General features: G+C 35.3%; 1 protein-coding gene across 6 annotated transcripts in view; it reads left to right on the top strand.

The window, feature by feature from the left end:
• UNC13C (unc-13 homolog C) overlaps nucleotides 1–14,664 on the top strand; it is a 614,642-nt gene that overhangs the window by 267,083 nt on the left and 332,895 nt on the right. For all 6 annotated transcript variants that reach the window (XM_058737680.1, XM_058737682.1, XM_058737681.1 and 3 more), the window contains exons 12-13: nucleotides 5,520–5,747; nucleotides 6,915–7,056. In XM_058737680.1, the coding sequence (XP_058593663.1) occupies nucleotides 5,520–5,747; nucleotides 6,915–7,056 (370 nt within the window). The remainder of the gene's footprint in view (nucleotides 1–5,519; nucleotides 5,748–6,914; nucleotides 7,057–14,664) is intronic.

The raw sequence follows: 14,664 nt of genomic DNA, 5'->3' as shown, positions 1-14,664 counted from the left end.
TGATTTGAAGACTAGGGGTGTTGTGGGTCTTCTCCTTGGAAAGATTCAAGGCATATTAAAAGAGGAGGGTTAAGATTATCTTGGATGTAAAGCTGCTGAAGAGAAAAGATAGAAAATACTAGCCACCAGCCAAGTGCCCACCTACATGATTTCATGGGAAAGAAAAACAGAAGCACCATGAGCAGGCCACCTACAGGATTATACTGGGAAAGGAAAGAAAAACTATGAAGTTTCTTATGTTAGGGACTCCTAGAGAACCACCTCAGTATCAGACCACCTGCATGCATTTCATGCATATTAACCACCTGCCTACTCTGAGTTCACCAGCTTCAAATGCAGGTAAACATTTTTGGATATGAAAAATGAAAATATTGTAATAATAATATCTTTTTGTTTCTCTGAACTTTAAATTTTCTTAAATCTTTAAGTGCTTCATTGGCTCCAATCAAGCAAATAGTTACAGAGCATTTAGCACATGGCTCATATTGGGTATGGCACTGTTCATGGGGAGACTTTACAAGTTGTTTCACAGGCCAAGTAATCATATAGCTAAAACCCCCAAATTCCATTTTAATGTATAATTCTTTAATTAGTATTTGTATCTTCACCTTGTGACATCTAGATGTTATACTTGCTTAATTATTAGAATTGAAACTTAAACATTATTTCATTTAATCCTTACCATGACCCTGTTAAGAAAGATACTATTATTTCCTTTTGTTTTTCAGATGAGAAAACTAAGGTTTACAGAGAAAAAGTAGCCCAATTGCAAATGGGTAGTAAGTGGCAAGTCAGGATTCACACGTGTCTGCCTTCTTCTAGCATACGAGCATCACAAGCCACTCTGCTCCTTTGCCTTATTTAAAAGTGATTTCCTTGATGTATTTCTTCCATCTATATCTGGACTTATGCCCTTGTTTTATGCTCACTATAAGTGCATGAGGTATATAGGCCAACCAATTGCTGCTTTCTAGTGATGGGCACACAGCCTTTGTTTTCTGAAAATTCCAAACCCAAAGCCAAATGCCCAGTGTATTTTGTCTCTTCATAAGATTCCACAGCACACATAACATTTTACACTGAATTTATTTTTGTTTCTTCCAGAATCATGACCTCAGGGTAAGAGTGTATACAAAATTCCTAACACATAAAATTGAACCTGTAGCCAAATTAAGTACTCAATATGGCAATCATTTTAGGTTTCCCCAAGAAATATTCTGTCTTCTCTATTTTTTGACTGTATCCTATTTTGTAAGCAGCATGCGTGATACTTGGAATACATATTTAGTTGAGATTGGCCTTATAGGCTAGCATGTAAGATAAATGAATACACAGGGAATTGGGTCAGTGATGATAAATAGTTAAGAATTTTGCAAGGTAGTGGCTTGAAATCAGCTGTGGTAGGAGTATTTACACCACAGAAATCTGCTAATATTACAGGTCAGGTTTTGTTTTGTTGTTGCTTTTGTTGTTGTTGTTTTCCCATAGGGGAGGGGAAAATGTGACCACTGTGTTAGGGAAGCCCCTATTTCTGTTAAGGGAGAGATAAAATCATACATTGAGAATGGAGGTTAGTGGAGTGAGGTAAGTGACTTGAAGAAAGTAGAAATGTTTTGTAATAGCTATTGAGAAAAATAAGAAAGAGAAGAGATTGAGACCAAGAGAGAATATTGCAGTCATTATATGTATGTATCTGAAAGAAACACTGAAATTATCAATTGCTGTGTAAAGGTGGTAAAATTGTGAATTTCACATGAAATTTATATGTTTTGGGTAATAATAAAAATTATAGAGACAAGTAACGGTTCTGATTTGCTGTCCCTTTAAATTTTGTAGAAGGAAACCATGTGGGATAAGTTTGCCTCTGTCTAAGGATGAATTCTCTTGCAGTTTTGTTGTGCATAATTGTATCGTCTGGTTTGGCAATTAAGTGTTTTTAAAAGTAACAATGATGGGGGCCCCTGGGTGGCTCAGTCGGTTGAGCGTCTGACTTCAGCTCAGGTAACAATCTCGCAGTCCATGAGTTCGAGCCCCATGTAGGGCTCTGGGCTGATGGCTCAGAGCCTGGAGCCTGCTTCCAATTCTGTGTCTCCCTCTCTCTTTGCCCCTCCCCTGTTCATGCTCTGTCTCTGTCTCAAAAATAAATAAACGTTAAAAAAAATTAAAAAAGTAACAGTGATGCATTCCATTTGGATAATGTATTACACTTTATAAAGTGCTTTCCTGTACATTATCTCTTTTGATCTCATTTACGGTTCATCCTTTGTTGACATATTATTTACTGTATTTCTGTGCAGCTACCAGACCTTCTATAATACACTTTGAAGGAAGAGTCATATAAATGCAAATTTGTTTATATCTGATGACTTTGAGATAAGCAGACTAAGTCTGAATGAAAACAATAGACCCAAAGGGTTAGAAATTCATGGCAAATCGCAGCTATTTCAGAAACAGTTTCATTAGAAAACTCAGAGGAGATATGTGGGTTTGAAAAACAGTAGGGCAATGTAAAGTACTTGTAGATCAGTGACAAAAATTAATTACAGATTTGTCTTTATATGGCCAAAGTAGATAGACTTAAGTTGAATCATTTCCCTCAGACCAAACATGTAAGAGTGAAAGTAGAAGTTTTAAAATTCCACATATCTTTTCTAGGAATAACAGAGAAAAGGTTTAAATAGAAGTCTCTGATCCTCAGCTCTCCCCAGAATAGTGGTTTCAAAGTTTATGACTGGTCTCTTTTCTACGTATTACAGTGTTCTATTCCAACATCAAGGGCATTGGTGAAGGATTTCACAGATAATTGTCAAGTTTACCTAATTTAATTCTTTAAAAAAAATTCAAGAGGCAGTTGTTGAGTTTAGAAATTTGATTCCTTTAGATAAAAAATTTCTTGATATTCTACCTTTGAATTTGGCACTTATTGCTTGAATGGGCATTATTTTGTGGGTAGTGGTCAGCTGGCTCTTCCTGAATTTAGAGAAATAATTTAAAATATACTTAACTCTCAAGAACGTTAACACTTTTTTTCCTATAGTCTTTTGGGAACACTAATAGCCAAAACATAATAGTTACTTAGAAATTGGAGGAGAGTTACGTTTTATGACACTTTTAACCTGTTGAACATTCATTCTTAGGATGGCTGTCACATACCAAACTTTTGGGGTACTTTGAATCTTGCGGTAACTTTTTCAAGCCTCCACTGTCTTTCTATTTAATGAATATTTCAGTACTTGAAGTACAATATGCCTCTTGGGTAGCTGGAACTATTAAATGTAGCCTAAACTAATTTCATTGTATAAGAATAATGCACTGTGCAGTTAAATCATTACTGATAAATTACAAGCATGGTTAATTGTTTAAGGATGTGTAATCTACTAATGTGTAGCTGTTCCAGCGCCTGTTTAAACAGATGACTGGGACATTTATAATGTCCTTTCAAATTACCTTAAATGCAATGCTTTCATTTTTAGTATTTTTTAATGTGGTTTAAGACTCAAAGGTTTATTTTGTTTTTTAATGATAAAGACAGGGAATATGCTCTTTCTATCATTAAAATATTCATCCCTTTAACTTTCTCTAATTACATCTTGGTTATTATGAATGTATTTTTTCCACATTAGGAAACAAATGTTACACTTTTAAATAAATGGAGTTTTTCACTAAAGTACTCCTGTTAAATTGGTTATGAATTTATTATAAGGAAAGTTAACAGCTGACCTCTTCGTCTTTGTCTTAGATTCTATGCTTAAATTGGGCTTAACATGCAAAGACTTATATTCAAAGAACATTACTGAAGCTATCCTTTGTGGTAGAAATGGTGCAGATAAATTATCCCATTTAGGGATACCCAGACGGCTCAGTCTGTTAAGTGTCTGACTTCGGTTCAGATCCTGATATCAAAGTTCATGAGTTTGAGCCCTGCATCTGACTCTGTGCTGACAGCTCAGAGCCTGGAGCATGCTTTGGATTCTGTGTCCCCCTCTCTCTCTGACCCTCCTCCTCCTCCTCCTCCTCCTCCTCCTCCTCCTCCTCCTCCTCCTTCTTCTTCTTCTTCTTCTTCTTCTTCTCTCTCTCTCTCTCTCTCTCTCTCTCTCTCTCTGTCTCTCTCTCTCTCTCTCTCAAAAGTAAACATTAAAAAATTTTTTTTAAATTAAATTATACCACTTAGTCTCTAAACATTTCACTAGATATTAGTATGCCTATTTCAGGAATATAATATTTCAAAAAAATGTAAGTTGGATAATACAGTCATTTAGATGAAAATTGGAATTGTTGCTAGCTATGAACATGAGTTTTGTTTTGTTTTGTTTTTATTCTTTTCACAACATCTCAGTTGTTCTGATCCAAAAAATACTTGGTTTCAGCAGTGGCAGTTCCTGCAGTATTGGTACCTGGGGTTTTGCATTCTCATTTCATTCTCACTAAGGAACCATCAGAGTTGGAATCATGGTTTACTGTTTACCTGTTGTATAATATTGTGCAACCCACAGGCAACACAGAACATTGAGAGTATCTAGCTGGTATTTGGAGAATGTGAGGGACCCAAGAACTGACTTTTGGAAATCCTTCACTGCCAAAAGCATTGATTGGCGTTATAAATAAAAATGCCCAGAAAGTTGAGACCAATCACCAAAGTTCTAGAAATCAAAAAGGGTTTTAAGTAGAAATAATTCAGCCTGTTGACAAGTGTGGCCATATCACAGAATGAGAGTTCAAGCCTGTGGTCTGTCAGGTATTTAGAGATCACCTAGCCCAGTGGTTTCCAATTTAGTTCCAAGTAAAATCTTACACTATATTTCAATATATAAGAGAGAGTGGTGGTGTTTATTTTATAAGAAGAATTTAAGCACTCAATTATGATAAATTCCATCATTAAAAGTAAGTACTTTGCACACAAGTATTTGAAATTCTGATTTTTGAATGACACTTGCCTTACATATACAATCTATTTCTCACATTTGTGGGTGGTATATATGTGGAGTATATAGTATCATTATTGTGTACATTCTGTTTGTTTTGAAAATTTTGGGGCGCCTGGGTGGCTCAGTCAGTTGGGCGTCTGACTTCAGCTCAGGTCATGATCTCACGGTCCGTGAGTTCAAGCCCCGCGTCGGGCTCTGTGCGGACAGCTCAGAGCCTGGAACCTGCTTCGGATTCTGTGTCTCCCTCTCTCTCTGCCCCTCTCCTGCTCTGCTCTGTCTCTCTCTCTGTCTCAAAAATAAATAAAAACATTAAAAAAAAAAGAAAATTTAGATGACATATTTCTGCAACCCCTGATTTCATCAAATAACAACAGAAAAATACTGGGAATCATGCAAGCCCATTTATTTGCCATTAACTCAAAAGACTAGTTCTGAATATTGTCCAGCAATATTTGTTTGTCCTGATCTTGTCCTGATCTCTCCTTAAAACTAAAGCATTTATTCATTCTCATATTCCTTCTTTTTCTCCCTCCCTCGGGCTATCACAAAGTAACTTTACATACATGTACATCACCATTGATTTTTCCATTATAGGAGCAGCAGAAAAGAGTTCTAAGCATGGTGCCGAAGACAAGACACAGACCATCATTACAGCTATGAAAGAAAGAATGAAGATTAGGGAGAAAAACAGGCCAGAGGTGTTTGAAGTAATTCAGGAAATGTTTCAGATTTCTAAAGAAGATTTCGTGCAGTACACAAAAGCGGCCAAGCAGAGTGTACTGGATGGGACATCTAAGTGGTCAGCAAAAATAACCATTACAGGTAAAAGTAGTTATCTTTAAAATTTCGATTCCACACTGAGATTTTCACATGTCTTAGAAATCACTGCTAATAATAAGAATAATAGGTAAGGTAAGTAGAATTTTTCTTTCTTGTCAGTATTGACCAGTGTAGTTGTATTTCAAAGTTCTCATATATATACTAGATGATTGAAGTAATTTCAGTCTGTTGGTTGTTCTAATCAAAAGCTCTTCCAGAGGAAGAAGGTTGTCTTTTACAATAGACTCATCGATGTGCTACAATTTCCAAGAGATTAGCTTTGTAGCTGTCTGCCACTGATAAATTACAAGAGTAGCTAAAAATCTCTTTAGTCAGTTTTTCTTAATGAGAAAACATACATTATTTTACTTAATCCATGATCGATACCCCTCAAACAATTGATCCTAGAGTCAAGGCAATTTGAGCTTAGTGATGTCTGAAAATATGAACTCCTGAAGTTGCTTACAACATTAACAACAAGCGCATGCATGTTGTGTTAATGTTTACCAAGCGTCTTAACTTACTCATATGGCACTTATAAGATAAAGAAGCTTTTTATTTATTAGGTTGACTTGATCAATAGTGATAGCACACTTGGAGTGATATGACTCTTGGTTTGGGTTCAGGTAACAATCTCATGGTTTATGAGATCAAGCCCCGAATCAGGCTCTCTGCTGACAGTGCAGAGCCTGTTTGGGATTCTCTCTCTCCCTCTCCCTCCACCCCTTCCACACTCATGCTGTATGTCTCAAAAAAAATAAACAAACTTAAAAAAAATAGTAACAGCAAGCTCATAAATAGAAGTAGAGTTTAAATTACGGACATTTGGATTATTTTGGATAAACTTTTGCATACTGTATGTGCATCATTATTTCTCTGTGTGTATGCAGTAATCTATATATAAGTATATAGCTGATGTGTATATGAAAGTGTATGTATATAGTTAATATTAATTACAAGCAAAAGCAAATATTCAAGGAAGGTTTTAATACTTAGCATTTTAATTATTACATTAAATATCTTTTTAAGTCCTAATGTTCATAATAGAAGCACTGGACGTGCATCTGTAAACCCAGTGTACAATGTGTTAGAAAATGCTTCATTATAAATAGTCCCTTTTTTTTTTTTAGGAAATCTTTATATTAAAATGTCCATTTTGGCTTATTTCAGTGGTTTCTGCACAAGGCTTGCAGGCAAAAGACAAAACAGGGTCTAGTGACCCATATGTTACTGTTCAAGTTGGAAAGAACAAAAGAAGAACTAAAACCATTTTTGGAAACTTGAATCCAGTATGGGATGAGAAGTTTTATTTGTAAGTACATAGTGTGAAAATATTATGCTTGTTAATGCATTTGGGAATAAATTTAGTAGAGGCATGCTAAATATAGAAGCAATAAGTATCTCATACTATCTATGCAAAAAATATAAAAAGATTGTTATGAAGTCACTTAATACTCATATTTTTTATTCTTTATCTTTGGAAGCAAGTGAGTAAAAAGAGTATTTCAAACAAAAGGTGGCATGGTTGGGGTGACTTTACAGGAGAAAAAGGAATAAATAATTTTGTAACTTGGGTTGACCCAACTCAGTGAGGAATTTACTGGCTTGATTGACCAATATTTTGACGTCTGAAGATTTATGTCTAAAGGCAATAGATTTGGGCAGGATTTGGCCCATCCCACCTACACCATGATGAAATGGTTGATGATAACTTTTACAACCTCTCATTATCTGAGAGGTCATTTATTTTTAAGTGTCTTATATTTTACACTAAACAGCAAAAAGTTATTTTTCTGACATGGGTTCTTTTCTTTCTAGAGACATAAAATTACTTCCACTTAGCATTTGGTAGAAATGAAAATTCCTAACCCTGAATTTAAGGACAGTCATTTCATTTTCTTTCCTCCTTTCTGTGCTGATGGTTTAAACATGGATCTTGTTAACATGCTAAGTAAGTGAACTTAACACCTCCAGCTTGTTTGGGAATATAGGCAATAGTGAGTAAGAAATGAAAAGCTCTTCTTGTGTATATGGGCTGATGAGGGAAATGTTCAGAAATAGACTTGGGAAGTTTGTTGGGACTAAATAACAGTGGGTGCTACAGAATGAGTTTGGATGGTTCCTCCCTTCACACTGATAGAAGGAACCATTTTTATATTCCTTCATTTGTTAACAGAAGGCAAAAATCAATTGACAGTCATAATTTCAAGTTTCGAAAGCAGTAAAATAATGAATCAAGCAGGATAAGAGCAACAAAAAAGGACAGGATTATGGCAAACTTAGAGCAACTAACTCTTGGAAAAATAGTCTAATTCTAGAGTACTTTGCATTAAAAATCCTCTTCATCCCACTATTGCACCTATTCCAACTATTCACCCCCCTTTATCCCAGAATTCCAGACAACCAGTGATCTTTTTACTGTCTCCATAGTTTTGTCTTTTGAAGAACGTCAAAGGGTTGGAATCACACAGTATGTAACCTTTTCATGTTGGCTTTTTTCTCTTAGTAATAGACATTAAATTTCCTCCATGTCTTTTATATGGTTTGATAGTTCATTTCTTTTTAGCACTGAATTTTATTCCATTGTCTATCTGTGTCACAGTTTATTTATCTGTTGACCTACTGAGGAACATCTTGGTTGCTTCCAAATTTTGACAATTAAGAATAAAGCTGCTATAAACTTTCATATGCAAGTTTTGGTGTGAACATAAGTTTTCAATTCCTTTGCGCAAATGCCAAGAGGCATAATTGCTGGATTGTATGGTTAGAATATGTTTAGTTTTGTAAGAAAACCAGCAAACTGTCTTTTAAAGTGGGTGTACCATTTTGCATTCCCACCAGCAATGAATGATGGTTCCTGTTCATCTGAATCTTCTTTAGCATTTGGTATTGTTTGTGTTCCAGGCTTTGACCATTGTGATAGGTGCATCGTGGTATATTGTATTCACTGTCATTTCTCTGATGACTTATGATATGCAGCATTCTTTCAAATGCTTATTTGCCTTCTGTATATCTTCTTTGGTGAGGTTTTTATAAGAATTTTTAAAGAAGAGGTGTTTTTTTTTTTTCTAATTGTTGAGTTTTAAAAGTCTTAGAAGTTTTGGATAATAGTCCTTTATCACATGTGCTTTTTGAAAATATTCACTTCTTATTCCCTTTAAATTGTCTTTCTCTACTTCACTTTTTAACACATGCACAACTTAAAACTGTTTTGATGTCCTTGACTGCCAATTCTAACATCTCTGTCCATTCTTAGTAAGTTGTGCCTGATAGATTTTTCTCTTCATTATGTGTCATATTTTCCTGCTGCTTCACATGCCTGGTAACTTTATATAGGATGCCAGATTGCAAAAATTACCTTGCTGGTTGATGGATATTTCTGGCATCCTATAAATATTTCTGAGCTTTGCTGTGAAAAATAATTAAGTTACATGGAAACAGTTTGGGGTTTTTTTTTTGGATGTTGCTTTTAGAATTTGTTAAGTTGAAATGAAATAGTGCTCAACTTTGGGCTAATTATTCCTCAATACTGAAGCAAGACTCTACTGTGTAGTTTCCCCACTGACTCATGAATAATAAATTTTTTAAGTCTTCCAGGTAGAAACAAGCGCTATTTCTGGTGTTGGTCAGTGCTGGGCACTGTTATTTGTAATTCTTTTGATGCCTCTTACCTGGGCCTTGAGTGGTTTCAATATGTCTTATCATGACTTACTTGATTACTCAAGAGGAACCCTCTGCAGATTGTCAAACTTTTCCTTCTGTTCAGTTCTTTTTGACATTATGCCTGTGGCCTATAGCTGCCTTGGTCTTCCTGGATTTTGGCTCTGTGTTTTTCACTCAGAGTCCAGTGGACTCCATCTGAGTTCCTTCTCCTTGCACAGTGACCTGAAAACCACCTCAAGGCAGTTAACTGAAGTAATCATAAGGCTCACCTTATTTGTTTTTTGTTTCCTTGGGATCACTGTCCTTTCTTGGCATATCTCCAGTATATTAAAAACCATTCACTTTGTCCACTTTTTGGTTTTTTGTGTGGGAAGGTATCTCAAGTCCATTATTCCCTCTTGACTAGAATTAGAAAGTCTGGAAATCTGAATTTAATTGATAAATAGAATTAAATAAAACAGTATGAGAGTCAACACAAGACATGTCAAGCAACAGCCAAGTTCTAGAGAGGTTTTGTCCATAGGTTGCCAGTTATGTGTGTGAAATAAAGCATCCATACAAAGGAATACAATAGTATAAATACTTATTGTAATATTTTAATACTGCAAGGGGTTCCCTTGAGAAATCAGCTGAATAATGTAATGATAAGTGCATACATGTGAGAACACTACCCAAGAACAAGATAAGGACTATCCAGAAGGTCTAGGTATGCCTGCCCGATGCTCATCCAGGTCAGGAATTGAGTTTGTTCCCACCAGACAAGATAGAAAGTCTCATAATTGACGGGGCATGTATACAGAAGAGTATACTGGAATAGACAGTTGAGACAAGAATTATCTGTATTTGGGGGAAGTTTTCACTGTACTGTATGCCTTTGGTTTTTATTTTGAGAAGATGCATTATCTACAATGGCAATAACAATATATCTATTTTTTAAGCAACACTATTTTCAAGGAAGGAGAAATTCAAATTCAAACCCATTGCGCTCTGCTGTTCATATCATATATATATATACATATATATATATGTATATATATACACACACACACACACACACATATAATTTGCATAATATTTTCAAAATATTTTTTGCTCTACAGACTATGTGTGAGTGTTAAGTTATACTCACACATGTTTTCTATTTGTCCCATCTAGAATACCAAAAACAAATGCCTAAATTTTCAGCAGTAAGTCTTTTTGTTGCTTGTTTCTAGAACTCCACCATTCCATTCATAATAGTGAGTTTCTACATTGCTGGTTCCAGAAAATATTATTTTGAATTTACCTGTGCATGCTTTCATTTTACCATGAAAGGCATGAGAATTTAAAATTTATCTTCTTTTATAAGGAGTTTTCTTTTGCAGAAGAAAATGAGTTCATATTGAATTTATGTGAAGATTTTGAAAAATGCATACAAATCATAGATGAGCTCATCCATGCCTCCCACTACCTTGACAGTTCTGCCCTGTGAACTGGAGTGTAAAAACGTGTCCTGACATTCTGAAAATAGGATATCTTATGAATAGTATGGCTATAGTTTGCATTTTGGGTAATTAAATTCTAAGCTTTAGCTTTTTCACTATGAAAAATAGTAACAATCTATACCTCACAGGATTGTCCTATTGAGATTATGTGTATAGATTTCATGGCGCTTGGTAAGCATTAAAAATGGCAGTATCATTATTATTAATTGTAATTATTAGCATTAATAACATAATCACATCCCTTGTGGTAAGATTCAGGACTTTATAGCAAACACGGCAATAATGTTTTCATGTCAAAAAAATCTCTTCTGAATAGTGAGGCCAAGAGAAGACTAATGAACAAAATGCTGTAAAAGGAAAGTATTACTGAAAAGAATTAGAGAACTAAAATTAGCACAGATCTGAGAGATTGTTTTATTCAACTCCCTCATTTTAGTGAAAAGACTATTAGGTAGGTTATAGTAGAGCCAAGACTACAAAGCAATCCCCTGTTCTGAAGCCACAAAGAAGATGCAAGTAAAAATAAAGAGGAGTATTTTTTCTGACACCTAAACTATTCTCTTGGGAAAAGTCCTTTGACCTGAAGAAGGCAGGCACTCACAAGGCTGATAAGATGAAAATGAAGTAATTTTTCAAACTTTTTTTGTTTGAAAGTTTAATAACCCCTCATTAATGGCAATCTGATACTCTCAAGAGATTAATGCTAAGTAATTCTATTTTAATCTTACCTCTCTTACCTTGAGTTAAAAAAAGAAGTTTAAAATTTTAATCTTCATAAGACTATGGATGTTGTATGAGTTAAGAATGGGGCACTCTAGAAGGTTTCTGCCAAGAACAGAGGCATGACCATTTGAGCCCTTCAGAAATACAGGTTAGGAGGGGTTGTAAACACATACAAGTTTTAAAGCATCATATGGATATTAATTAAAATAACCTATATGAAAGTGCCTTGAAATGATAAAGTATTATATAAGTCTAAGGTGCTTGTTATCTTTGCTCTTTGATCCTAGTAAGTTGTATATTTGATCATTTCATAATTAATTATGACATTTGATATTATTTTCCTATGCTATAGTTAATGAAATGTTTTATGCTTATCACAAATCATTTCCCCAGGAGGAAAAGGTGTAAGTTTCTTCCAGTGGATTTTAGAGAGAAAATGGCAGTATAATCTGCCTATTTGAATAAAATTTTGGAGTTAAGAGGGTTACATTTATGTTATGTAGATACTATTCTTTCAAGACTCTATGGTTGATAGTTGGTGCTTTGTTTTTGCTAAATTATAAAATGAAAACAAAACTTCATGCTGACTCCCTCCTATAGGGAAGCTGGCAGACATGTGTTATTTTTTAATTAATTAAAGTTTTTATCTAATTTTTAGTTAGCATATAATGTAATATTAATTTTAGGTGTATAATATAGTGATTCACAATTTTCATATATCACCTGGTGCTCACCACAAGTACTCTCCTTAATCCTCATCATCTATTTTACCCATCCCCTATCCAGTTCCCTCTGGTAACTATCAATTCTCTATGGTTAAGAATCTGTTTCTTGGTTTCCCTCTCTCTTTCTTTTTTTCCCTTTCTTCATTTCTTAAATTCTACATATGAGTGAAATCATATGGTATTTATCTTTCTCTGATTTATTTCACTTATCATATTACCCTTTAGCTCCATCCATGTCATTTGCAAATGGCAAGATTTCATTCTTTTTCATGGTTGAATAATATTCCATTGTGTGTATGTCTCACATCTTTATCCATTCATCAGTCATTGGACACTTGGGCTCTTTTCTTATTTGGCTATTGTATAGATTGTTATAAACATCAGGAAACATGTATCATTTTGAGTTAGTATTTTTGTATTCTTTTGGTAAACGCCTAGTAGTGCAAATCCTGGATCATAGGATAATTCTATATTTAACTTTTTAGGAAACTCCATACTATTTTCCAGAGTGGCTGTACCTGTTTGTGTTTCTACAAACAGAGCAAGAAGGTTCCCCTTTGTTAGTTATTTTTTTTTAATTTGTATTAAAGAATTATTGTAATTTTTAAAAAATGATTATTATTTACTTTTGAGAGAGAGAGAGAGAGAGTCAGAGTGTGAGCAGGGGAGGGGTAGAGAGAGGGAGACATAGAATCTGAAGCAGGCTCCAGGCTCTGAGCTGACAGCCCAGAGCCCAATGTGGGACTCAAACCCATCATTTGTGAGATGATGACCTGAGCTGAAGTCCAATGCTGAACCAACTGAGCCACCCATGTGCCCCTAAAAAATTATTTTAATAACATAGTCTAGTCAACACAATGCCTGTGGTAGGAGTACAAACATATTCCCATTACTTATGGTGGTGTTGAACAGGCACAGCAATGGTGTTTAAACACCTTACTTATGTAATTGACTAGACAACCACCTCCACTTGCTTAGTGGATATCAAATTCCACCCACATTTCCTAAGTGCCCATTTATGCAAATCGCTGTACTTACAAGGCCAGTGGAAAGTACTGACTTGAAGAGTGACTTCACATTATACCAAAAAGCCATCTAGACTTCAACTTGATAAACTTAAGTTCCAGAACTTTTCTAGATAAACATGCCTCTTGACATCCAGAAGCCCTTTAGCCCCTGTGAATCTGTTTCACCATGGACAGTGTGCAAAAAAATTACTCCCTACCTTTAGTCAATAAAATTTCTTTTAAGAGACACTGTACATGCAGACTCTTAACATGTAAGCACTAGAAACTCATAAAATTGTTGTTTAGAAAGGCGTAATTGCCTTGATCCATTTGAAGAATGTCAGCCATGTTCAATTTACAGCTAACCAGATACGGGGCACACAGGGTGCCTCAGGCCCATGGCTCTCCACCTTTTCATGAGCTGCTCAGCTGAGGGCTGAGTAGGAATTAAGCATAAACCAAGCTCTATAGGAGATAGCTTATTTAAATACTACAATTAAATACAAATATCTCCATAGCACAGCAGATCAGTATTTTAAAATGACAACCTGCATGTGATCAGTGATTTGATTTATTGCCTAGATCACTAGCACAGGCCTTTTCTGGGCTACTTGGGTAAGGAATATTTCCTCAGTTGTCTGTGCTAGCTTACAACAATGGTGTTAACATCAAGAAGTCATTTGTCAGGAAGATTGTTCCATAACTGTCTAAAGCAAAGAGTTTAGTCACACTTTGTGGGATTAGAAGTTCGTTTACTAATCATTGTCTATATTGTGAGTATGCCTGGCAGTAGGGAGATACAATAACCAGTACTGCCTTTTACTTAGTAAATGAGATTGAGCCATTACCCATCCACACAGCAGAGTCAGTAGAATAGCTTTACTTTATCACTGCTTCATACCAGGAACTAAGGGTTTTGTAATAAGGAGAGGAAGAGTATATGGAAACAGTTTTGGGCTGAAGTCACTGAAGTGTGAACTTAAGGTCTCCAAAGAGAGTTGATTGCCAGTCAACAAACACTAAAATTTCAGATCAGGACAGATACTTGGAGATAGCACTGTGATAGTCCATAGGCCAAGGTATAAAAGGCCTTGTACTTAGTTGCAAACTGAGAATTAAATAGAATTTAAACACAATCCCCCAAATCTTGAGGAAGCAGTTGGATTAAAAACAGCAAACCCTTGGGGGCAGTGAGGACTATTCTATAAGGGTGCTATACTTAAACTAGTCTATGGAAAAGGGATTATTTTGAAACAGATTTTATTACACAGACACAAAAAGCCCCTGCAGGAATCCAGGAAAAGGCAAACAAGAACTC

The sequence above is a fragment of the Neofelis nebulosa genome, chromosome 7, assembly GCF_028018385.1.
Source record: "Neofelis nebulosa isolate mNeoNeb1 chromosome 7, mNeoNeb1.pri, whole genome shotgun sequence".
Lineage (NCBI taxonomy): Eukaryota > Metazoa > Chordata > Mammalia > Carnivora > Felidae > Neofelis > Neofelis nebulosa.
Note: the sequence above shows the minus strand (reverse complement) of the source record. Positions and strands in the feature narration are given on the sequence as shown.